This window comes from Chiloscyllium plagiosum, unplaced genomic scaffold (assembly GCF_037043375.1).
Source record: "Chiloscyllium plagiosum isolate Xiang-an unplaced genomic scaffold, Cpla_swu_hap1 HiC_scaffold_24, whole genome shotgun sequence".
Classification (NCBI taxonomy): Eukaryota; Metazoa; Chordata; class Chondrichthyes; order Orectolobiformes; family Hemiscylliidae; genus Chiloscyllium; species Chiloscyllium plagiosum.
This window is the reverse complement of record NW_028270162.1, coordinates 33,517,236-33,544,992: the sequence shown is the minus strand read 5'-3', so window position 1 is coordinate 33,544,992 and position 27,757 is coordinate 33,517,236. Positions and strand designations below refer to the sequence as shown.

Here is a 27,757-nt window from a genome sequence, read left to right as displayed (position 1 = left end):
ATGGTGATAAACTGGGCAATGTCCGTATTCAGGCCCCAGTGTCACACACAAATCACAGAAAGTTAATTGACTTTTTCGTGAGACATGAACTTAACTCATTTTGGACTCCTGTGAAACTCCATTTCCTAATAGACCATGAGTTTTGGCTCATATGCAGAGCAGCCATTTCTGTGCCTGAAGGAGTCAGCTATTTAAAAAGCATGAGAAAAGACCTTGCACAATGTTTAGTGTTCTGCAAGGGATATCCCAGGCCTACAAGATCAGAGACCAATGGGAGAAACCACTGAGAGAAGACCAGAGAAACTTGACCAATACGACTTGGAGCTGCAGTTAGCATGCTTGCGCTTTGAGGGCTCAGAGAAACACTGGGAGTCGTTAGGTGTAGCTAATAGTCAGGGATAGGACTCAGGAAGCCCTGGGAACCATTCCTTTCAGGCCCAGAAGAAATAATTGGGACCTATGAGAGTGGTAGAATGTCATTGGCTCTTACTGCTGGCTGATGAGAAAACAATAACCCCTTTAAGAAAGAGTGTTCTGCTCAGAGTGGCTAGACAGCTGGTTGTGTACCAGAAAGTTAGTGCTGTACTCTACCCTTCAGACTTCAGGAGAGTACAGGCTAGGAAAGAAATTGAACAATTTGGAGGTGAGCAGGCATTGAGGTTGTCAGACTTAAAGAGTTAAAAATCACACAACAACAGGTTAAACCAAGACTTAAAGAAGCTGGACATTTTTGGATCCTGTTGAAAGCTAAGTGGAAGACAGTGTTAACAAGATCTTGTAACTCAGGGATTATTGACAGGTGAGTTGCTGGCAAGTCTGTGGGATCAGCCTTGGTTGTACCTGCCATTCAATGTGTAATATGGTTGTGTTGAGGCACAATTTTCCTCCTAATTCGTATTTCCTTTGTGTTAATTCTGGATGCTAAAGTATAAGATAGATATTATAGATTGTTTTCTTTCTGGTTTTGTATAGTAAAGTTTATTTTGTTTAACTTGAAACTGTGCAATCCTATGGCTTTATCCTCACGGTAAGTACTCTGAATTTCAAGCTTTTCTTTAACTTTTAAATAAATAAGTTACTCGTCCCCAACCAGATAGTAACATACATTTTGGGTTCTAATCTAGGATCATGACATGGATACAGCAAGCAAGAAGTGTTTTAGCTTTTATTGTGAAGAGATTGAAATATAAGAGCATGAAGTCTTATTTTAATCTTATAGAGACTTGATGAGACCACACCTGGATACTTTATAGAATTTTAGCTTTCGCCTTCATCCCTCAGAAAGGATATGATTACCTTGGAGAAAGTGCATCAATCGTTCACTGGACTAATTCCTGGAATGAGAAGGTTATCCTGGGAAAAAGTTTTTAATATATTGTATTCCCTGGAATTTAGAAGAATGAAAGGTGCTCTCATTGAAATATCTAAGATTCCCAATTGTTATACATGGGAGGATGTTATTCCTAGCTGAGAAATCTGGAATATGTGCTCGCTGAAGTAAAGTTTGATCATTTAGGTCTGGAGATGAGAAGCAATATCTGCTCTGTGATTTGGAACTTTACATTCTAAGTAGAGAATTCTAATGAACATTCAGTCACTGACTATATCAAAACAGAGGGGTTTTGGACCATAAGGTGATTAGGGTTCCCTGAGTGTAATATGGGAAGATCGCACTGAGGTGCAAGATTAGCCTATTATTGGATTGAATAGCAGAACTAGCTTAAAAGAAGCATGGTTTTCTCCTGCTCTCTTTTCTTATTCAGCTTATGTAATCTTTCCTACATTGGATCAGCATCTGTTTTTCCCCCATGTGAAGTACCTTGGGTAATTATTTTCTGCATTAAAGGCATTATATAAGTTGTTGAATTTTTTGATGTTTTTGGTAGCAATGCATTTACTGGAATATCATAACTGGTTAAAAAAAGTACTATTTAGGTTGTTGTTAACTTATGCAGAATCTTTGAGCTGCTCCTTCATTTCTTCAGTAATATGCATTAGTGCATATTATTCACCCATTACATGATGCCTACAAAAATATGCATGTAATTCATACAGATTAATTATGAATCACAAATACATAAAACATTTGGAGATGCAAGTTTCAACTCAGTCTCTGCACATCCTTGTGCAAATAACTGTTCATGTGATATGAAAAATGTTGAATCTTATTTTTCCAATACTGTTTCTGCAGCAGCAATTCTGTGCCTTACTGTGAATGCATATGATATTGAGTTACGAGTCTCATCAAACTACTATTGGAAATAGTAATTATTTTTTGAAAAAATCATGATCTGCTTGATGGGACTTAGAACCATTGGAATAATTAGCCTGGTTTAACAAAAGCTATCAAAGGCTTAGTACATCATGGGTAGTATCTATCTTTGTGTCTTCCTATTGACATCCTCTGGTTATGTGATGGATATCTTGGTTAAATTCTCTAGAAAGTCATTTGTATTATGACTGGAGGCTTATTAGTGTAGTTCTGTGCTCAGCATACACTTTGATTAAATAGTATCATTCTCAGCAGATTTACACTATTGCACTTGAAATTCCTTCAGCCACCTTTGTCTAGTACAGTTGCCTGGAGAGCCAAATATAATTTGGATTTTATTAAAGATAACCCCTGAAGCTGTCTGTAGTACTGCAATTTTTTAAATTAAATTTCCTATCTGTTTTCTCATCTTTTGAGGTGTTACTTCTTATAATTTTTAACATCCATTTGGTGCAAAATGTTGACATGATGCTTTCGTGAATCCTTTGTAATGTTCTTTCTCTGAAAACTTCCTTAATTGTCAGGTTTCTGGTGGCTTTCACAGACCAATTGAAGAAAACAGCAGAGGTGCATTGGGTATGTCTTCATATTATCTTTGCTTTGTCTAACACATATGACCAAGATCTGCATGTATTTTCATTGTTGGTTTTTAATTTGAACTGTTTGCAGTAAGGGAGCTTCAACAGCTAATTGTTTTGTCATTTTTTGTGAACAAATGCTTCTTTTCCTGGTGCCTTTCTGCATTGAATCCTGCTGAGTGTGACTTCCATAAGCAATTGTAGACACCTCCTCCTGGTTTTGATGTTTGAGGCCAAAAGCTGGGTTTCAACAGATTATTTAACTTTAGGGCATTATAATCCATCCTGACTTGATGACCACTTGCAAGGCCAAAGAGGTAACGATCGAAAGCCAAAAAGGTGCTGATTTTTTTCCCATGCCTTCAACAACAAGAAACAGGAGCCATTTTAAAATCATTTTGCCAATGCTTCCACAGACTTACAATATTCTCCTTGTCAATATGTTATAAAGTCTGAAGACTTTGCCAAACAAACATGACTATTAACTCACTGATTCCTGTTAGTTATATTTTTTTCCAGTTTAAGTGGTCTTTTAGATTTGCTGTTACTTGTATTTATGGTAGTCATTCCAGTTAATGGGTGGAATAGAAGCTTCAGCATTAATATTAATGTTTCACGGAACTAGAATAAATATTTTATTCTGCTTATTTATGCAGAATTTCAATTTGTATTTTTGCAGTTCTTTAGAAACAGGAGTAAGTAATATGGCTATAATATAACAAAAACAATGGCATGAATGTGATCTGTGTATTTATAGCAGAGCACTGCAGTGAAGGTTTCAGCATATATGATGTTCATTTCCATTTCACAATAAGTAAACAGAATCCATACATACTGATTATCAAGGTCAGTTTTCCAATTTTATTTTAAGAACACATAGTTCTCTTTTCAGAAAATCTTCATTTGTGTTCTGCCTCAACATCTAAGAATCACCATGGCTGAAGCTATTGTGCATTAAAAGATCGGAAATCAGAAAATTAAACTCATTCCTTCCAACTAATGATATATGTTTTTCGCTGTCAAGAGCTGCCCCCCCCGCCCGCCCCACACCAAGGAATAAATAATCATAGGCAATAATCATCTCTCGAGCACAAAATGTGAGAACAGCTGACCTGTTGGTAGAATTGTTGAATTCATTGCTTCTCTGCATGAACACCACTTAGAAGAAACACTGATAATAGCATGAGCACAGCAGGCATGTTATATGGTAGACTTCATTGTCTGTCATCAGGCATGGCTTGAGGCCATTACTGCCCTAGCTGGCCAGGAATTGACAGCCATAATTACCAAACTGGGCATGTGGGCAACCAACAAAAGTGTAAAGTCTACTCGGCTTCATCATTTCCGATGAAACACTTTTGCCCGAAAAGTCGATGTTCTTACTTCTCGTTTGCTGCCTGACCTGCTGTGCTTTTCCAGCACCACACTCTTGACTGATATCTCCAGCATCTGCAGTCCTCACTTTCGCCTTAGCTTCATCATTTCTAATCTACCTGTCTGAGGTGTCCTTGTCCTTGACAGTATTGGTAGTGGAGACAAAGTCCTGTCTTCACATTAAGGATAGCATCCATCATGTTGTGTGGCACTACAGTCATGCTAAATGTATAGATTCAGAACAGAATGAGCTGCTTAAATCTGGGCATCTAACCATGAGGTTTTGGCAATCAACAGCACAGCAGAAATGTATTCAACCACCAACTGCAATCTAATGCCTGGATATTTCTCACTCTGCCATTGCCATCAAACCATCAAACCAAACTTGAATCATTGAGGAATGCAGGAGTTCATGCCAGGAGCAATACCAGAAATATTTAAAAATTAACATTGTCCAGGTCTTGCTGTATACAGGCACAGACTCCTTCATTATCGGAAAGGTTACAAATGGAACTGCACATTGCAGCTGTTAGCAAGTATCCCCACTTCTGACTTTATGATCATGAAAGTCACTGACAAAGCAGCTAAAGATGCTTTGACACGGGGACTAACTCTGAGGAATTCCTTGCTGATGTCCTGTGGTTGATATAATTAACTTCAAAAACCCACATCCATTTTCCTTTGTACTAGTTATGATTCCAACTAGTGAAAGTTTTCCCCTGGAGCACATTGACTTCAGTCTTTGATGTTCAACTGCTTCATGCCATGTTCAGTCAAATACCACCTTGATATTAAAGGCTGTCATTGTCACCTCACATCTGCACTTGAGCATGTAACTTTGTTTGCATCAAAGCTGTAATCAGGTCCAGAAGTGAATTTGCCCTTTTTGAAACTGAGGTTTGATCAGTAGTTGATTTGCAAGTGCTGTTTGCTAGCATTATTAATAGCCCTTGCATCACTTTGATAATTGAGAGCAAACTGATGGTCAGTATTGGAATGGATTGGATTTGTCTTGCTTTTTTTGGACAAGGCAAACCTGAACGATTTTACAAATTACTAGCTAAATGCTATTGTGGCTATACTGGAAAAGGCCAGTCAATCCTGAATGTATCCCAAAGTGTAACTTTGTTGGTCTGACCTACCATGACAACAGGTATACCTGGAAATGGTGATGAAGCAGTTTAGGATGTTTTATTAGATAGTACTTATACATTAGGCTGTTGCTTGACTTGTCTATGAAATAGCTGTCTTAATTTTGACACAAATATTTGAGGAGGACTTTGCAGGATCACATGGTTTGGTTGTGTCTTTGTCATTTCTGGTGCTGATGATTATGTTGAGTTGTCCATTCAAGTTTGTTCTTTTTAGACTCTTCTGTAACAATCAACACTGCCAGAGTGACCTGCTAGATACTAGCCAGTTAAGTCAAATGATATTAGTCTAAAGCAGACCTGGGCATTTTACAGCCTGCGGGCCATATCCGGCCCTTTGGTCGTTCCTGTCCGGCCCGCATGAGGTCAATCTTAAATTAGAACATAAATGAAAATGTATTTACGTCATGCACACAATACAACTGTGTTGCTTTTGTTTTGAAAAGGATGCATTTTTTATTTACGTATGGATGCACATGCGTGTGTATGTGCATACGTGAACAGCTAAAAGTGATGCTTGCTGGCTAGCCCTCAACATGTTAGCTCACGCCAAGACAAGTTATGTCATATCCCACAAAATCGCTAGAAACAGTAAACCGTTTTCTGATGGAGAGTTTATTAAGGAGTGTTTGTTGGACTGTGCAGAACTAATATGCCCAGAGAAAAAGGAGGCATTTGAGAATGTGCCCCTCTCCCAACGCACTGTAATGAGAAGGATTGGGGACATTACGAGAAATCTGGAGCTTCAGCTGCAGCACAGAGCAGTCAACTTTGACTTTTTTTCCTTGGCTATGGATGAGAGCTGCGACATACGTGACACAGCCGAGCTTCTCATCTTCGTACGTGGGATAACTACGGACTTTAAAATCAAGGAGGAGCTGGCAGCCATGCAGTCAATGAAATGAACAACAACTAGTAATGATTTGTTCACGGAGGTAAATGCATGTTTGGACACATTGGGACTAAAATGGGACAAGCTGGTGGGTGTGACAACGGATAGTTGTCCAAATCTAACGGGAACAAATGTTGGACTCTTAAAGAGAATGCAGGATAAAGTGACAGAAATTAACCCTGAACAGAAATTGGAATTTTTGCATTGTATTATACATCAGGAAGTGTTGTGTAAGTCAGTGTTAAAAATTAACCATGTGGTTGATGTTGTAACTAAATAGTTAACTTCATCAGGGCAAGAGCTTTGAATCACAGGCAGTTTGTTCCACTTTTGGAGGAAAATGAGACATCGTGGAGGAAAATGAAACATCGTGGAGGAAAACATCGTGACATAGGCTACCACACAGCTGTCAGGTGGCTCAGCCTGGGCAAAATGCTGAAAAGTGTATGGGACCTAAGAGAAGAGATTCAAAATTTCTGTGTGAAGAAATGGAATGGCATTCCACAGCTTTCAGATGCAGACTGGATTGCAGACCTTGGTTTTGCTGTTGAGGTGACTGCACTTATGAATGAACTAAATGTGAAACTGCAGTGCAAGGGCCTTTTTGTGCATGAAATGTACAACTTTGTGAAGGCTTTTATGAGAAAGTTGCAGCTTCTGTCAAGCCAAATGGAGGACAACATTCTCACCACTTGCCAACACTGAAAGAAGCCACACCTTCAGCTGATCACCTCAACAGGTACTCATCTATGTTAGAAGCACTGAATGGTGAATTTTCAAGGTGATTTCAAGAGTTTAAAACGGTTGAGAATGAAATGCACATGATTTTTTCCCCATTTACATGCAATGTGGAGAATGCACCTAGTGATGTTCAGCTTGAACTCATCGACCTGCAGTCTAACACACTTCTGGCAGTCTAACACACTTTAGGTCAGTCTCACTGCTTGATTTTTACTCTTCCCTCAAAGAGGAGAACTTTCCACACATGAGGAGGCATGCTCAGAAGATTCTAGTCCTCTTGGATCTATCTTTATATGTGAACAGACATTCTCAATGGTGAAGTTCAACAAATTCAAATACAGATCCCCTTTCACTGATGATCACCTCTCAACTGTCCTTCGCATATCCACCTCAGACATTCAACCAGATTTCAGTGCACTTGTTCAAGCCCAAAATAGACTGGATATTTCTCACTAAACAAGTAAAATGAACTGAAAAACATCAAAAGCACTTATTGCTTTTTGTATAGAATTGTTTGTTGTTTGTAATACTGAACAATAATGAAACAACTTTTCATTATTGATTTGTGAGATTAACATGTTAAAAATAAAATGAAATACTGAAATTATTGTTTTTACTGTTTATTTCTTCTATATTTGACCTACTCCACAATTCAATATCTTTATTGTAACAGAATATCCTTATTCTTTTGATTATAAGTTTCAGTGCAAAACTATATAATTTAGTACTTTTTACAATGGGAGAAAATTAATACTGAGCAGAATTATGTTCAACTTATTGTTGGTTCGGCCCTCCAACACAACTCAGGTTTCTCATGTGGCCCCTTGGAAGAATTAATTGCCCACCTATGGTCTAGAGTGTGGGGATGAAGGCACATAGAGATCAGATTGAGTAATGACAACAGATTTGCTTTCCTAAAAGATATTGATAAACCAAATAGATGCGTACAACTGTAAATTCAGTATATTCATGGTCAACATTGCTGATACGATATTTTTATTTCAAAAGTATTTATGTTACAGAGTTTACATTCCATAACTTCTCTAGTGGGATTTGAGCTCATAGCTCAGTCGTCTGAATTCCTTATCTACTAACAAAACTACCGCATTATGATAGTCTGTACTAACTGGATGTTCCACAGATGATTCGAAAGCAAGTAATTCTGATTATCAGTTCAGTGAACCGTTGTATTTCACTTAACCATTTCATACCAATCTTCTTTAAAGTCACAAGTATAGCTCCCTGTTATTAATTGTTACCAATTAACATCAGAAAATCAAATTACCATTATTAAGTAACTTCCTCAAAAACTTGACTGGTAAAGAAAACGGGCAGGTTTTCCATACAGATTGCCACTCTGGCCCTTTTTTTCTGAAAGGAGAGGGAGCGTCACATTTCTGGGAGGAGATTCCAATCATATTTCCATTCTGACCATTCTCACACAGACATGTCAGAGGCAGGCAAACCACAATCTTTTTTCATAGCAGTCAGCAGGATTTCAGGTACACAGGTTGTGCTGTTAGTGGTGATGGTGTTTGGAGGTATGGGAGTTGGTGTTGGTCAGGACAGTACAGTGGAGTTTGGGTTGGGTCCTGCTGCAGGGCGATGGTTCGGTGCAGTTACTTTTGTCTGAGTAACTACTTAAATTCATTGAGTACCTTCCAGATGAACACTGATTCCCCAACAGAAAGTACAAAGTACTATTTCCAGGACATGTCCTTTGGTTCATGCTTTGATGGTGATGCACAACTCCCATTTACTCTGGGATAATGATGACTGGTCAGCAGAAAGTCCAGGCCATTATATCTTGCAATAATAAATAATGCAAGTTCAAAACCTGATTTCTGGTAATTTGACTGATCTCAGCCAGGGAATACAAAAGGAAATGTTGGAAATACTCAGCTGCCTAATTGCAACTATGAACACAGAGTAAATGCTTCAGATCAAGCATCTGTTTCTGTCTCCTCTACCACCAGACCTACTGAATACATCAGTATTTTCTAATTTTATTTCTGATAACGAGCATCCTCAGTATCTTACTTTTGTTTAATTAGCTATTAACCTGACATCATTCCCACCCCATCCAAAGTTAGCATAAAAAAAGTCTTGTCAGCTTTATGTTATTACTAAACAGAAAGTTATTTGAGGGAAAGATGGAATCTAAACGTAATAGATTCCATATTAGAGTAGGTGTCATTTCTTCCTTTCTCAGTTGAAAAATAGCCGTTTTGGTGAGATATCAAAGGTGGCCTTTGCTTCTGGAGTTGAATTTCATTAGGAATGGAGAGGTAAGAATGGAAAAGTGGGTCAAAAGATATTTCTATTGATAACAGGCATTTGGTGTGATAGATTACTGAAGGGTTTTCAACTAGGAGGAAGTGAGGACTGCAGATGCTGGAGTGTCTTTCCCATCTATCTGCTCCACCCTCCTCTCCGACCTAACATCTTCTCCTCCACCTTCATCTACCTATTGCATTCTCAGCTACCTTACCCCCAGCACCACCTCCCTCCCATTTATCTTTCAGCCCCCCTGGCCCACAAGCCTCATTCCTGATGAAGGGCGTATGCCCGAAACATTAATTTTCCTGCTCCTTGGATGTTGCCTGACCTGTGTGTTTCCAGCACCACGCTCTCGACTCTGAAGGGTTTTCAGTAAAACAAATTTATAGAATGTTAGTTAAAACTATTTCTCAGCAATTGTTAACTCTAACATTAAGATTTTAAGCTATAATATTTTCTCTTAGCTGCTGCAGTAGTGAAAAGTATGTTTGGGGACACATTTTTAAAGATATCATTATTCAGTGTACCCTGGGGGGTTTTGAAGTTGAGAATGTAAATGAGTAATTAAGGCCAGTTCAGATAATTTGATTCAAATGTAAACTACTGGAGTAAAGGTAGTTCTTTAAACCTGAAAAAGATTGAGCATGCTTTAAGTAAAATTTAGTCATGTAATTATTTTACTGCATCTCCCAAAGTTCTAAACAAGCTTAATTGTAATCTTTTACATGTATTATATCCTATTTTAGAGTGGGAGATGAATAAGAACTCATTTGACATGTTGTATACAAATATCCATGTACAAAGAAAATATAATTCTATCTTTATATATATTAAATATTATTCATCCTGTATTTTATTTCCTCTTTTCAAGCCATTCGCTAGCAGTAAGATTCGTGTGCAACCTCAAGGTAAGGTGTGCAGACTGTTTCACTGACAGAGTCAGTAGCCTTTTCAGCATGGTGTTATGAATTTTATTGTTTATTATTTGCTTTTGCATGAATTTGCAGCAATATTTTGTTGAAACTTTTTAAATTGGCAGTTTTTATCCACAATATAAGTATGTGAAGCTTTATTGCATTAATTACTTTGCATGTTTTTCATAGGCCTACACAAACAAAATACCATTCACTGTCTCAAACATACATTCAGTGAGAGCCAGAAATCAGTATTCAGTTTTGTGATTTGTAGTGAACTTAAAATTACATATCATAAAAATCTGTCAAATATTGTCAAAACATTTTAGAAATTAAATGTGGTTACATTTGGTGAGCAATAAAACCAGCTGCAGTACTTTTCTAGCAGTCTGTCTGTATAATTTCTTCACTTAAATGTACCACTATGATGTGACTTGCTTGTACTTCCCTATGACTACTGGACGAGTACAGTAAATACAAATGGCATGCCTTTGGGGCGCAGTAGCTAAAGCATTAATGGTGTTATATGTCATTTTTGAATGGATTCGACTTGAAGATTTTGGTAATTAGAATAAAAATAAATTTTGCAGCATGCCACTACATTTATGAATGGATAGAAAAAAAACAAAATAGGATGTAACTTCTCAGATTTGTGCTACATTTTCATTTAGATCAAAAGTCTTTACGTACCTGATGCTCAGGCCCTTGAGCTAAATGTGTAATGCCCCTGACTGCTTATGTACCTGCAGATGCCATTTAATTAATGTATACATTGTAGTTGAGATATATCTTTATTTTTTCTGGAAAATATTTCTCTATGATAAAGTATCCCTGAGTTGTCTATCCAAAGAAATTCATACCTTTGATAACAGCATATAAGTCAACCAAGCGTTTAAGACTCTTAAATATTTTGGTGCCAAATCTCATATTACATCCTATACCCAGCAGTGGGCCATGTTGTCTAGAAGATATATAGGATTTGAAGACATGCTCACAGAGAGCTTGGCAAACAAGGTCAAAAATGGATGATCCGGCAAAAACAATGAAAGACAAAGCTGGTTTGAAAGTTGTAGCTTTTGCTAGCACATAAAATAATGGCTGGAAAGAAGGAATTCTGTACCGGAGAAGAACTGGCTCGTGAATCGAAGAAGATTGTATTCACCCTGAAGAAGATGCCCCAAACCATATGCGCCAGGAGAACAGCAACCAGCCCCTGGCTTAATTTTGAAAAGCATATATTGAAATGGGTCCTGTAATCATCCTTAAAAAACTTCAGGATGATTACAGTGTCACCAGGAATGCAGTCAATATGTGTGCACTTCAGTGGATCCAATCAAACCCAGAACTCGGCAAAAATTGATGAGCAGCAGCTAGTTGGTGTAGCTGCTTTATGTGTTGTGGTAGAATACCGAGATTGCTCAGAGACTACCAAAAGCTGATGATGCAAATTTTATCAGTTTCCAGCAATTTACCATCAGATAGCAGCAAAAACACTGGTTCCCAATTTGTTATGTTGCTATTATGGATGAAACAGATTTTAAAATGATTTGATTGTGGTTAATGGTATCATTGTTGAATTAATTCATTCAATGTATGTGTCACATTAATTTAAATTACAGCTGTTAGGCTTTATCACATTTGAAACTTGTGACCACCTATACTAACATCAATTCACATTGTATACTACACATATGTCAGCTCACATTTTTTAAAGGCTTTTCAATTGTATTCTGTGATCTATGGTAAAATATTACAGAGGCCATCTGCACCTCTCATCATAGATTCTTAATGACACATAGAAGTGCTGGGATTGGGTAAAGAAAATTGGTCACAAAGAAAACCTATCTTCACATGGAGGATACCATTCATCATGTCGTGTGACACTACCACTGTGATAAACAGGGTAGATTTCAAACAGAGCAAGCGATCAAACTGGGCGGCCAAATGACCCTCTGGGCCATCAACAGCAGCAGAATTGTATTTCACCATAATCTTAGCTTTGCTTATCCCTCACTTAATCAATATTACCAAATTGATGAATCAATTGAAAGTGCAAGAAATCCATGCCAGGAGTGTACCAGGCATATCTAAAAATGAGTTATGAAGCCTGAAGTTCCAACTTAGAGCACCTTGCATGTTAACACCATAGCAGAATGCAATAGACACAGCTAATTGATTCAAAAATCAATAGATTAGATCTAAACCCTGCAGTCCTGCCACATTCAGTTGTGAATTGTAATAAATAATTAAACAACCAACAGGACAAAGAGACTCCTGAAATATCCCGATCTTCAACAATGGGGAGGCCCAGCACATCAGTGCAAAAGACAAAGCTGAGCATTTCTAATTGTCTTTTAACTCTGATGCTCCAACTTTGCCTCCTTTTACGGTTCCCATTATTATAGATGCCAGTCTTCAGCTGAATTGATTTACTCCAAATGATATCAAGAAATGGCAGAAGGCATTAGATGCTAAAGGCCTGACAACATTCCAGCAATAGTACTGAAGACCTGTGCTCCAGAAATAGCCTGTCACTAGCCAATCTGTTCTAGAACAGTACTGGCATCTATACAGTAGTGTAGAAAGTTGCACAGGTATATCCTGTCCACAAAAAGCAGGACAAATCCAATCACTGCCATATCTATCTACTCTAGATCGTCAGCAAAGTGAATAAAGGGGCAATTGATATGCTGTCAAGCAGCAGTTATTTAACTATTATTTGTTCATTGAAGTTTGGCTTAAGTTCCCTCAGGGCCATTCAACTCCTGACCTCACTACAGCCTTGCTCCAAGTATGGGAAAAAAGGAGCTGAACTCAAGAGGTGAAGTGAGATGGTCTGCTCTTGAATCAAAGCCACATTTGACTGAGTGTGGCATCAACAGGCCATAGCAAAACCGAAGACATTGGGAACAAGAGGCAAAACTCTCCTACTGGTTTGAGTCATACATGGAAGATTGTAGTTGTTCGAACCTATTCATCTCAGTTGTGAAACATCATTGCAGGAGTTCCTCAGGGGTAGTATCTTAGACCCAGTCAGCTTCAGCTGCATCATTAATGTACTGTCATATCATAAGGTCAGAAGTGAGATGTTCGCCGATGGTTGCATGACGTTCAGAACCATTCGCAACTTCTCACACAATGAAGCAGCCCATGTCCATGCATAGCAAGACTTGGACAATATCCAGGTTCGGGCTGACAAGTGACAAGTTAAATTTTGCACACAAGTGTCAGTCAATTACATCTCCAACAAGAGAAAATCTTACCATCTTTCTTGGATTACAGACAATTGCATTACCATCACTGAATCCCCTGCCATTCAGTCCATCAAGTCTGCCCTATCATTCAATGAGATCACGGGTGAACTGATAATCCTCAACTCCACTTTCCTGCCTTATCATCAAGTCTCTTGATTCCCTTACTAATTAAAAATTGGTCTATCTTAGTCTTGAATAGAATAACTGCCTGGCCTCGACAGCCTTATGCAGTAAGAAATTCTACAGAATCACTACCCTCTCAGAAATAAATTCATCCTCATCTCTATCTTAAATGGGTGACCCCTTACTCTGCCTTCAGATTCTACTCTGTCAAGCCCGGAAGAATCTTGTATGTTTTGATAAGGTTAATTGATGACCCTATCTCATAAAACAAATTAGGAGACAGTGAGGTCTGCAGATGCTGGAGTTTTCAGAGTTGGCCCGAAACGTCGATTTTCCTGCTCTTTGAATGCTGCCTGACCTGCTGTGCTTTCCAGCAACACACTCTCAACTCATAAAAGAAATTACTCATTTAATCATTTCAATTGAATATTCTTTGTTAGGATACTTAGAATTTTTTTTTACACTCCCATCAGGAAATTTCCTCCGCCAGAAAGCATATGTTGGAAATTCAACCAAGCACTCTGTACTGTAACATTAAGTACAGTTTTCCCAATATTAAGTCAGATTGTTGTCTGTATCTGAATATCCAATTTGCAGTCTTAGCCATGATGACTCCAGTCTTAAAATGCGAGGTTATCTCTTTAGGATCTGTTCATCCTTTTAGTAGATTCTTGCATTGTAAAAATAAGTCAGCATGTTATTAGTTCTGTTTTAAAAACGGCCCTTTCCCTTTTCCTTATGCAGTTACTTTTTCCCTTTTTGCCCACAGCCTATGCTGTTTTCTCCTCCCATCAGGAACGTATGATATCCTTGGTTATGGTGCCATTATTGCCACTATTTGCAGTTTATTATTGATGAGAGGTGGAGTCCCTATACAGTCCTCGAGGAGAAAGTGAGGTCTGCAGATGCTGGAGATCAAAGTTGAAACTTTATTGCTGGAACAGCACAGCAGGTCAGGCAGCATCCAGGGAACAGGAGATTCGACGTTTCGGGCACAGGCCCTTCTTCAGGAATGAAGAAGGGCCATTCTTCAGGAATGAAGAAGGGCCATTCCTGAAGAAGGGCCTGTGCCCGAAACGTCGAATCTCCTGTTCCCTGGATGCTGCCTGACCTGCTGTGCTGTTCCAGCAATAAAGTTTCAACTCCCTATACAGTCCTGCCAGCTTGTAATCATATCTGGCAATGCAAGAGAGGGCCTCCAAATTTCAAAACCTGTCATTATAAAATTATCCCAATCATCAGATTAATTTATTTTGTAAATTAGTTTTCATCCCAAACACTCAACAGGTAGTAGTAAAAATATTCACAAAGGAATAATTTTTTGAATTTTGTAAAAAGATCCATTCAAGTTAGGAAAGGGATGTGATTAATAGGAAATTAGTAAATGTTACAATGTTTGTTTATTTGTTCTTGTATTCTTTTTGCCCCATCTTTACTTCAAATGGACTCCAGCCGTTGTAACCAAGCCTTGCACAAACTTTAATTGGAATGAATTTCTCCAAGATTCAGGTATGACTTATTTATGTTGAATTCATCAGAACCTATCTTTTTTATTTGAAATAAATAAATAGTACAAGTTTAAATTGTGTTGCCTAATATTATCTTGGAAGCTCTGATTTTTAATGATAACAATAATACTGTGAAGGTTTCACTACAAACAAAATGGGATGGAGTACTTTGTTACTTGGTTGTGAGTTTTCAGCCAAGAGAAAATTTAAGAATGCTTTGTATGGTCCCTTAAGATTTTATAGGCCTTAAGGATATTATTGAATTGGAGAGGGTTCAAAAATGATTTACAGCGATTTTACCGAGACTGGAGGGTTTGAGTTATGAGGAGAGGCTGGATGGCCGGGACTTTTTTCCCTGGAGCATAGGAGGTTGAGGGGTGACCTTATAGAGGATTATAAAATCATGAAGGACATAGAGAAGGTGAAGAGCAAAGTTTTTTTTCCCCTAGGGAGAGTGAGTTTGAAACTAGGGGGGCGTATTTTGAAGATGAGAAGAGAAAAACTTAGAAGGGACCTGAGGGACAACTTTTTCACACAGAGGGTGGTTCATATGTGGAATAAACTGCCAGAAGAAGTGGTGGATGCAGGTACAATTTTAAATTTAAAAGACATTTCGACAGCTGCATCAAAGGAAATGGTTAGGGGATAAATGGGACTAGTTTAGTCTGGGGAAACATGAGCGACATGGACGATTTAGGCCAAAGGGTCTGTTTCTGTGCTGTATAACTCTGTGACTCTATGTCCAACTAAAAATGGATTACATTGTATTTTTGCCTTCTGATGCATGTCGCAATTGTAGAAATTTAAAGACATTGGTTATCAGTCCATATTGATCATAAATTAGATAATCACATCAATTCTTAGTGAAGGATAGCTTTTAAAAAATAAATTCAAACTTCTAGTTATTAGTTGAAAGAATGACAGAGCAAGATTTCATGCCTTAAAACTTTTATCATAATAAATGTCTAAAAATGCTCATAACTGAATGCAATTTCTTTTTGTCAGCAATTTATACTTTCAATTACAGAACGGAACATTCTCCTTTAGATACATCACACTTTCTATAGAATTACAGCCTTTATAACAAACAATCCCAAATTTAAAATCACGAAATGTTATAATCCATGAACAAAAAGATACAGTCTGAAGGCATAACCTTATAAACTTCCTAATTGTAACACATTCTCATCAGATCCTGGTGCTCAATTTTAGCAATACAGACAAGGCAGCCAAGTATGCTAACTCCCTGCCATTGCTCACACCACACAGTGGCTCTTTTTCTTCCAAACCCATCACTGTATCCCTGTCAAGAACGTAAGTTCCAACTATTGTTTTCATCAATGCATGCTGTAGCAGTTCCCAGAAATTCCTCTTTCAGTCTTTGATCCAGTATCTGATAACAGCCATGTTACGATTTTTCTTGACCTTGCAATATAAGTTGAGTAAATCAGCAAGGATGAGAAACATAGCAGGTTTTAGATACACAAGACAAATAAAAGCACATATAAGGAGGCTTAATGTGATAAGGTATTTGATGCAAATGGAGTGACAAGGACAGTACCAAGAGAAAAAGCAATGGGTAAAAGATCCAAACAGAAAAAGACAAATATTAAGAAATCAAGAGAAATGTAGTTAACAGAATTGTTTTTATTTTTAATTTTTGCCTTGAGCAAGATTGCAGAGCATCCCTTAATCTAATTTGTTTTTGTGTAGTCTTATTGTAGTGTTCAGTAGAAAAAAAACTGTGCAAATGACAGGCAAGATGCTTTCATAAAAGCAGCTAATGGCAAGAGACTAATAATAAATTGCTAGTAATGTTGTTTGCAATCTTTTAAGTGAAGGTTTCTATTTTGAAAACAGTGATTTTGACAATGAAAAGTTAATAAATATACCTTCTTTCAATGTATTTTAGTCTTCTTGCTCCATTATCATGTATCTAAAACTGATTGCAGTATTTTGTATGTATTGTAAGGCATGGCTTCCATTGCCATTTCCTCTTTTGAATGTCCAGGGCAGTAGGTGTCCTTCACCTGTACCCTATAACAGTCGGCAGCCATTAACATATATGAATCCATTAGATGTAATACGCAGTTTATGTTTTATTTTCAAGGATTCATTTCTAAGCTGTAGGCGTAACAAAACTGTGAAAACATGCACATTTCCATTTCTCTTGTTGAATGATCAGTGTGACTTTTTAATGAAAGTTTAATGGTTAGTCCTTAAGATGATACTATCTTGGATAAGAATATAAGCTGAATAATGATTAAAAATGGTATAACGCTTCTGATCATAATAAATATCACAATTTATTGTAATAATTCTCACTGAATTAAACGGCACAATTTAACTGCAGAATATTTATAGTAAAAAATTAATATTAAAAGCTTCAGCCTGATTAGCAGTCAAGAATTCCGATGACTAATGTGTGAGAAGTGGTTGGATCAGCTGGAACTATGTTTACTGGAGTTCAGAGGAATGAGGAGGGGATCTCATAGAAATCTATAAAATCCTAACAGGATTGGACAGGATAAATGTAGTAAGGATGTTCAGTCTAAAAAAAAGTCAAAACAGCGACATTTTAAAAGGAGGAAAGGCAGACAAAGAAAGCGAGCACATGGTCAGAAGGGAGAGGGAGAAAGAAACCTGCTAGCTGACACAGCAACGCATCTGCACAGTTACTGCCTTTGCTGTTTGAGTTCATGCATCCCTGAACATCGGAGTGAGTCTAGGAAAAATTAACAAACAGCGAAATTCACAGCTGACCACGGAGGAACCAGCACAGAAACAGATAAGTTCATGGTTTTTAAAGTGTAACCTTGCTGTAAGTCTACAATACTGAATAGAGTGAGTCTTTCTTGATTATCTGTTTAATTGAAATCTGTCTCTTAATTAAATTCTATAAAAATATAAACTATAAGTACTCAGTTCGCCTGGATCAGTGGTTTTTTTAGAACAAAAAGACAGTGCTATTTTCTGGGTCTGTAGATTGTGAAGGAGCAAAAATGGCCTTTAATAGAGTGATATGCTCTTTCTGTCAGATATGGGAGTTTAGGGAGAGTTTCCAAGTTACTGATTATTATGTCTGCAGTTAATATGTTTGGTTGCAAATCCTATCATATTGCACGGACCGATTGGAGTGACAGTTAGAGGCAATGAGGAATTTACAAGAGCTGGGGGTGTGATGGATGGCAGTTATAGGAAGGGAGAAAAGCCACAGATACAATCAGGCAGATGGGTTAACTCCAGGAAAGGTAGGAGGGGGAGGCAGGTAGTGCAGGAATCTTCTGTGGCTATCCCCATTTCAAACCAAGTATGCTATGATATCATTCGACGTGACGGCACTGTTCACTTCGATTGACAAAACCCTAGCCAGAGAAACAATAGCCAACCTACTGGACATACAGAACAGAAAACAGGACGCTGAACCTATCAACAAAGACGGCATACTAAAACTACTGGACTTGTGCCTCACAATACACTTCACATTCAACAACCAGATATACGAACAAATCAACGGAACACCCATGGGATCACCAATCTCGGGACTCATAGCAGAGGCAGTTATGCAAAGGTTAGAACAAACAGTCCTACCACAAATTCAACCCAAACTCTGAGTCAGATATGTCGATGACACGTTTGTAATCATTAAAAACACAGAAATAGAAAAAACACACCGGATCATCAACGCCACACTCACAGGAATCCGATTCACGAGAGAAGAAGAAAAGGATAGCCAACTCCCATTCCTAGACGTGATAGTACAGAGAACACCAGACGGAGAATTCACTACAAGAGTATACAGGAAAGCCACACACACAGACCAAGTCCTAAACTATGAAAGTAACCACCCCAACACACACAAACGAAACTGCATCAGGACACTATTCAAAAGGGCCACAACACACTGCAGTACACCAGGACTGCAAAAAGAAGAAGAGGAACACCTATACAAGGTATTCGCCAAAAACGGATACCCGCGCAACTTCATCAGCAGATGCCTAAGAGAAAGACCACGGAACGAGGACATACCACAACCAAAAGGACTAGCCGCACTACCATACATCAGGAGCATCTCGGAACTGACTGCCAGACTACTGCGACCCCTAGGACTCGTAACGGCACACAAACCAACAGCCACGCTCAGACAACAACTCACCAGAACGAAGGACCCGATACCCAACATGAGCAAGACGAATGTAGTGTACAAAATACCATGCAAGGACTGCACTAAACACTATATAGGACAAACAGGAAGACAGCTAACAATCCGCATACATGAACATCAACTAGCCACGAAACGACATGACCAGCTATCCTTAGTAGCCACACACGCAGACGACAAGCAACATGAATTCGACTGGGACAACACTACTATCATAGGGCAAGCCAGACAGAGAACAGCCAGGGAATTCCTAGAGGCATGGCATTCATCCACAAACTCCATCAACAAACACATCGACCTGGACCCAATATACCAACCACTACAGCGGACAGCTGAAACTGACAACCGGAAGCGGCAGGGACAGACCACTATAAACACCGGAGGAAACATCAAAGAAGCGCTTCGCAGGAGGCTCCCAAGCACTGATGATGTCGCCTAGCCAGGGGACGAAACGTTTGCAACAAAAACTTCCAGCTCGGTGAACAGAACCACAACAACGAGCACCCGAGCTACAAATCTTCGCACAAACTTTGAACAAGTATTCTATTTTGGAAAATATGGGGTGTGGTGAACTCTCAGGAGAATGTAGCACAAACAGCCAAGTTTCTGGCATTGAGACTAGCTCTAATGTAATCAGGGGTCCAAGCGAATGAATGTGATAGGAGACTCTCTAGTCAGAGGCACAGACAGTCATTTCTGTGGCTAGCAGCGAAAAACCAGACTGGTGTGTTGCCTCCCTGGTGCCAAGATCAAGGATGTCTCGAGAGGGTGCAGAATGTTCTCAAAGGGGAGAGAGCACAGCAGGAGTTGGAACCAACGACATAGGAAGGGAAAAGAAAGAAATTCTGAAGGGAGAATATAGAAAGTTAGGCAGACATTTTAGAAGGAGATCTTCGAGGGTAGTAATATCTGGATTACTCCCGGTGTCATGAGCTAGGGAAGGTAGGAATAGGAGGATAGAGCAGATGAATGTGTGGCTGAGGGGATGTGTATGGGAGAAGGATTCACATTTTTGGATCATTGGAATCTCTTCTGGGGTAGAAGTGAACCTGTACGAGAAGGATGGATTGCACCTGAATTGGAAGGGGACTGATATACTGGCAGGGAGATTTGTTAGGGCTGCTCAGGAGGATTTAAACGGGTGAGGTGGTGATGGTGGGGGGAGCAGGGTTCGGGTGTGGGACCAAGGGAGACAGTGAGCAAAGAGATCAATTTGAGATTGGTACAGTCGGAAAGGGAGTGAGTTACACAGACAGGACAGACTGGAACAAAGCAGAGAACAAGGTAGGATTGATAAATTAAACTGCATTTACTTCAATGCAAGAGGCCTAACAGGGAAGGCAGATGAACAAAGGGTATGGTTAGGAACATTGGACTGGGATATCATAGTAATTACAGAAATGTGGCTCCGAGATGGACATAACTGGCATTTTTGGTGTTTTTGATAAGGGGCAGCATTACTGCTGTAGTTAGGGAGGATATTCCTGGGAATGCATCCAGGGAAGTTATTTGGGTGGAACTGAGAAATAAGAAAGGGACGATCACCTTATTGTGATTGTATTATAGACCCTCTAATAGTCAGAGGGAAATTGAGAAACAAATTTGTAAGGAAATCTCAGATATCTATAAGAATAATAGGGTGGTTATGGTAGGGGATTTTAACTTTCCAAACATAGACTGGGACTGCCATAGTGTTAAGGGTTTAGACAGAGAGGAATTTGTTAAGTATGTACAAGAAAATGTCCTGATTCAGTATGTGGATGTACTTACTTGAGAAAGTGTAAAATTTGACCTACTCTTGGGGAAATAAGGCAGGGCTAGTGACTGAGGGTAAAACTATTAGTTTTAAAATAGAGATGGAAGAAGATAGGCCAGATTTAAAAGTTGAAGTTCTAAATTGGAGAAAGGCCAATTTTGAGGGAATTAGGCAAGAGCTTTCAAAAGCTGATTGGGTGCAGATGTTCGCAGGTAAAGGGACAGCTGGAAAATGGGAAGCCTTCTAAAATGAGATAATGAGAGTTCAGAGACAGTATTTTCCGTTTAGGATGAAAGGAAAGGCTGGTAGGTATAGGGAATGCTGGATGACTAGAGAAATAAAGGTTTTGATTAAGAAAAAGAGGGAATCATTTGTCACGGAAACACAGGAGAGATCGAGTGAATCCTTAGAAGAGCATAAAGGCAGTAGGAGTATAGTTAAGAGGGAAATCAGGAGAGCAAAAAAGGGGACATGAGATAGCTTTGGTAAATAGGGTTAAGAGAATCCAAACGGATTTTACAAATACATTAAGGACAAAAGGGTAAATAGGGAGAGAATAGGGCCCCTCAAAGATCAGCCAGGCAGGCTAGGTGTGGAGCAGCAGGAGATGAGGGAGATACTAACCAAGTATCAGTGTTAACTGTGGAGAAGGAGGTATAGAATGTGGGGAAATAAATGGTGACAGCTTGAAAAATGCCCATATTACAGAGGAGGAGGTGCTGGATGTGTATGAAAGTGGATAAATCGCCAGGACCTGATCAGATCATAGAGTCATAGAGATGTACAGCATGGAAACAGACCCTTCGGTCCAACCCGTCCATGCCGACCAGATATCCCAACCCAATCTAGTCCCACCTGCCAGCAACCGGCCATATCCCTCCAAACCCTTCCTATTCATATACCCATCCAAATGCCTCTTAAATGTTGCAATTGTACCAGCCTCCACCACACCCTCTGGCAGCTCATTCCATACACGTACCACCCTCTGTGAAAGGTTTGCCCCTTAGGTCTCTTTTATATCTTTCCCCTCTCACCCTAAACATATACCCTCTAGTTCTGGACTTTCTGACCCCAGGGAAAAGACTTTGGCTATTTACCCTATCCATGCCCCTCATGATTTTATAAACCTCTATAAGGTCACCCCCCAGCCTCCAACGCTCCAGGGAAAACAGCCCCAGCCTGTTCAGCCTCTCCCTATAGCTCAAATCCTCCAACCCTGGAAACATTCTTGTAAATCTTTTCTGAACCCTTGCAAGTTTCACAACAACTTTCCGATAGAAAGGAGACCAGAATTGCATGCAATATTCCAACAGTGGCCTAATCAATGTCCTGTACAGGCGCAACATGACCTCCCAGCTCCTGTACTCAATACTCTGACCAATAAAGGAAAGTATACCAAATGCCTTCTTCACTATCCTATCTAACTGCGACTCCACTTTCAAGGAGCTATGAACCTGCAATCCAAGGTCTCTTTGTTCAGCAACACTCCCATTACCATTACCAACACGACCTTACCATTAAATCCTAGAACTCTGTGGGAAGCCAGGGAAGTGATTGCTGGGCCCCTTGCTGAAATACTTGTATCATTTATAGTGACAGGTGAGGTGCCAGAAGACTGGAAGGTAGCTAACATGATGCCACTGTTTAAGAAAGGTGGTAAGGATATGCCAGGTATTTATAGACCGGTGAGCCCGACATCGGTGGTGGGCAGGTTGTTGGAGGGAATCCTGAGGGACAGGATTTACATGTATTTGGAAAGGCAAGGACTGATTAGGGATAGTCAACATGTTTGTGCATGAGAGGTCATGTCTCACAAACCTGATTGAGTTTTTTGAAGAAGTAACAAAGAGGATTGATGAGGGCAGAACAGTAGACGTGATCTATAATGGAATTCAGTAAGGCGTTCGACAAGGTTCCTCATGGGAGGCTGGTTGGCAAGGTTGGACCTCATGGAATACAGGGAGAGCTAGCCATTTGGATACAGAACTGGCTCAAATGTAGAAGACAGAGGGTTGTTTTTCAGACTGGAGGCCTGTGACCAGTGGAGTGCCACAAGGATCGGTGCTGGGTCTACTGCTTTTCGTCATCTATATAAATGATTTGGATGTGAACATAGGAGATATAGTTAGTAAGTTTGGAGGTGTAGTGAACAGCGAATAAGGTTACCTCAGATTACAGTGGGACCTTGATCAGATGGTCAATAGGCTGAGGAGTGGCAGATGGTGTTTAATTTAGATAAATATGAGGTGCTGCATGTTGGAAAGGCAAATCAGAACAGGTCTAATACACTTAATGGTAAGTCCTAGGGAGTGTCGATGAACAAAGAGACCTTGGAGTGCAGGTTCATTGTTCCTTGAAAGTAGAGTCACACATAGATAGGACAGTGAAAAAAGCATTTTGATATGCTTCCCTTTATTGGTCAGACTATTGAGTACAGGAGTTGGGAGGTCATGTTGCGGCTGTACAAGTTATTGGTTAGGCTGCTTTTGGAATATTGCGTACAATTCTGGTCTCCTTCCTTTCAGAATGATGTTGTGATACTTGAAAGGGTTCAGAAAAGAATTTACAAGGATGTTGCCAGGGTTGGATGACTTGAGGTATAGGGAGAGGCTGAATAGGCTAGGGCAATTTTCCCTGGGATGTCAGAGGCTGAGGGATGACCTTATAGAGGTTTATAAAATCATGAGGGACATGGATAGGATAAGCAGACAAGGTCTTTTCCCTGGGGTAGGGGAGTCCAGAATTAGAGAGCATAGGTTCAGGGTGAGAGGAGAAAGGCATCAAAGGGACCTAAGGGCAACCTTTTCATGCAGAGGGTGGTGCATGTATGGAATGAGCTGCCAGAGGAAGTGGTGGAGGCTGGTACAATTACAGCATTTAAAAGGCACCTGCATGGGTCTATGAATAGGAAGGGTTTAGAAGATATGGACCCATTGCTGGCAAATAGAACTTAATTAATTTAGGATATCTGGTCGGCATGGACAGGTTGGACCGAAGGTTCTGTTTCCGTGCTCTATATCTCTATCTCTATGACTGAGTTTCCAGAACCAGGGTTCACATTCTAAGGATATGGGGTTTGGGCAGTTAGGATTGAGATTAGGGGATATTTCTTCACCCAGAGAGTGTTGAGCTTTTGGAATTCTCTGTCATAGAAAGTGGTCGAAGCCAACCCATTGAATGTTTTCAAGAAAGAGTTGGATATAGTTCTTCAGCCAAAAGTGTCAAACGGCATGGGGAGAAAACAGGGTACTGAGTCGGATGATCAGCCATGGCATAGTGAATGGTAGAGTTTCAAAAGCCAAGTGGCCTCTTCCTGCTCCTAATTTCTGTTTCTGTGTTGAGTGTTCCAAAACTGACTTCCTTAGTAAACCACGTTTTTTCTCAAAACTTTTGATAATTTGAGTAAAGAGCTTCATCGATTATAGTCTTCTTCTTGAAGGAAATTCAATTTAAAGAAGGTCTTGTTTTGCTTTATCAAAGCCTCATCTAAGATGAAAATGTTTTGTTGCATTGAATGGTTAAAATTAACAATGGGCAAAATTTTTCCACAGTGAATGACATGGGCATTGGTGAGAAAGTTGGGAAAATCTTGTGAGTTCAGTTGTGAAGACTTCTCGATGCTGAGAGCAAAAGGTCCCATTTTTCAACCAAATGCTGAATGACAAAACAACATTCTCTCTAGTAAACTGCAAGAGGCCTTTTGCATGTATTAGAATTTCTTGACACCTTATTTGACCAGAAACCATAAGAAGTAGAAGCAGGAGTAGGCCATTGAGCCCATTGAGTCTGTCTGCCATTCAGTAATATCATGTCTGATCTGATAATCCTATAAGTGGTTAGTCTGCCACATTTCCATGCAAACTTATATTCTCTAACCTGCTGCATAGAAACTAGATGCGAATAATTCCCAAGTCAGAGAGGTTAGCTGGTGACTCCAACTTGCTACCATCTCCTCCAGCCCTTCACCTTGGACACCAGTCACCAATATCTCAGGGCACACTCCATGAGCAGTTGCTGCATGGATCCCACAAAAATTGGCATCCATCTTGTACCAGATTTTCTGCACCCATGGCACAACTCTGAAACAAGTTCTGCACTTTAGAGTGCACATAGACAGGTAACCAGTCTTTGGATTTGACCAGGCTGAATCTTGAGGATCCTCACTTGCTGCCTTGGTACTCACTGTGTTTGCATGTGCTGAGATGCCTACAGCATCCCTACCTTGCCTTATTCTGCCTTTTTGCACTATGTGCCTTCAGTCACTACTTGAAGGGTAACAGTACTTCTGCCTTGATTTGTCTTTAACACAGACACAAGGCAAGGCAGTTTGTCATAGTTGTCAGCAGTTATCAGTCAAAGGGGTAGATAGTTGCTGTACTGCACCCTGTTGTTGACAGTCTCATATCTGCAATCTGGGCAGTTAGAGATGGGCAATAAATACCCACATCCAATAAATGGATTAAAAAGGGCATTTTCATTGATCAGTCCTGTTGCTTGGACACAGTTAGTTGGCTACTTGAGGATTCCTGATTAAGAGACTATGCCCGAAACACGATTCTTCTGCTCCTCAGATGCTGCCTGACCTAATGTGCTTTTCCAGCACCACACTCTTGACTCTGATCTCCAGCAACTGCAGTCGTCACTTTCTACTACTTAAGGTTGTCAGGATCAGGCCATGTGTTTTTTGTTGCTATCTGGGGAATGGGCCACAAACAGTCCTGAAGGTCCGGTTCAACTTTGGGGAGTCACATTAAATCTGTCAGTGAGTTGCAAATGGATCAGTCAGGGGTCTGGTCAATTATCAGTCGAGGCTGTGTGTCCAAGTCAGTCATGGAAATGGGTCACAGTCATTTTTGGGAATCAATTCAGGGATTATCAGGAGCTGCTAGAGTGCTAGAGAATGATGATGGGGTCATGTGATTGTGGAGGTTGGAGGCAGCATGCTGGGATACATAGGGGACAATAATTGTGAAGGGGTGATGTCAACAAAGAAATGTATTTCAGGTGGTGGAATACTCTGTTGCGGGGGAGAGCCACCCTGGCCTCAGTGGGGATAAACTACAGCATGATCAATATGTTGGTTGGCAGGAGTAAACTGTGGGGCCTGAGCTCATGAGGTAATATTGAGAGCTGAAGTGATTCAAAGAGGTGTGTGAGAATGCATGGGGGTGCAGTACTGACACCATGTGACTGCATTCTATATTCATGTGATTTGTAACTGAACTCTGGAAATGGAAAATGGCTGAAACCACAGTTGGAATTTTTTTTGCTGTCTGAGCAGAAGGCACCTACTTGTGAACAATGTGAAGACCTTCAAGAGTCAATTGCATTACTTAGGCATAGTAACATCAGCAACATAGCATCATGCATGTTTAATGTATGCAGTGTCCAACTATGTGGGGTGCAAATCCGATTACAAGAAACCTTGACCATGGCATTGGTCATTGCACATTGATCATAATCATTTCTGTAATCACAGTTGACCTTAAAAGTGACATCTGTGAGTCACAATGCATAAATCCAATCCAAGATTTTACAGGCTGCACAAGAGCATGGAATTGGTTTCCTGTCATGTTGAACTACAAGTATTTGCCAACATACTCTTACGTGCAATGAAACCTCTCTTGGGTAATGCAGGTGATGGAAGACAAGGTATCAGTAATCATACAGCACTTTCAATCTCCTCGTGTTTTTATATGACATAACATGTCCTATATTTATCAGTCTGAAGGCCCTAGGTCCAAGTTCCATGGAGCAGCATTCCGTGGCCTTCCACGTTGGAGTTGTCCATGTCCCATTGTCTGTAAGACTATGCTAAACTGTAAAGTTTGTGTGGTGTGAATATTGACTGCTCACATTCTTTTTCTTATATTGTTCATTAAGTCCCACAGTCCAAAGATGTGCAGGTTAGGTGGATTGACTATGCTAAGTTGTACCATAGTGTGACTAAGTGGATTAACTATGGTAAATGTGGGGTTATGAGGATAGGTTGGGATGCTCTTTGGAATGTTGGTGATAACTCGGGCCCAAATGGCTTCTATCTGCACTGAGGTGATTGTATGATTAAGGTTCATTGGAAGCATGACCAATCGATTCAGCCGCAGCAGGGGTTATTGCCACTGCAAATGCATAGCTACAAGGATACAGTGAAATGGAGGAGGAACAGAAACGTCAGCAAGTCCAGGACCAGCAGATGCTGAACAGCGCCTACGTGAAGAGGCCACAGTTGAAGGTCCCCACAGATTTGGAGGACTGACTGAAGGTCCAGAGTTTATCATCCTCAATAACATTTCCTTCAGATGAGCAATAAGGGATGACGCCACAGACTGAGGGTGTCCCAAGACACAGTCACAGATCTGTGCCAACCTGTCCTGATGATCATCAAGGTGACAACTGACCAAATTCTTTATAGAACTTATTATTTCCAATGAGCCACTGAGGACTTGTGTGGGATCTCTCAATCCTCCAATCACAGATGTATTAAGGCTGTTACCAATGCAATTTGTGCCAGATCACACTGCATAATCTCATGTCTCGATGATCAGTTGTGCAGCTGAACAATTGGCTTTGGCAGCACAGCTGGCTTTCCCAGATGCAGGACACGATAGACTACACACATCACATACAACGCCATATCAAAGTACAACTGACTTCTACAATAGAACAGGGTTCCATTCCATCAATGTACAAGTCATCTGTGATCACCAGTGCAACACTTTAGGCATCTGCAGTGGTTTCCTTGGAAGTTGCCA

The 27,757-nt window shown here is 39.9% G+C and overlaps 1 protein-coding gene across 2 annotated transcripts in view; it reads left to right on the top strand.

The window, feature by feature from the left end:
- Nucleotides 1–27,757, top strand: part of glt1d1 (glycosyltransferase 1 domain containing 1) — a 96,695-nt gene that overhangs the window by 26,962 nt on the left and 41,976 nt on the right. For both annotated transcript variants that reach the window (XM_043715785.2, XM_088000061.1), the window contains exons 4-6: nucleotides 2,797–2,848; nucleotides 10,160–10,196; nucleotides 15,032–15,088. In XM_043715785.2, the coding sequence (XP_043571720.1) occupies nucleotides 2,797–2,848; nucleotides 10,160–10,196; nucleotides 15,032–15,088 (146 nt within the window). The remainder of the gene's footprint in view (nucleotides 1–2,796; nucleotides 2,849–10,159; nucleotides 10,197–15,031; nucleotides 15,089–27,757) is intronic.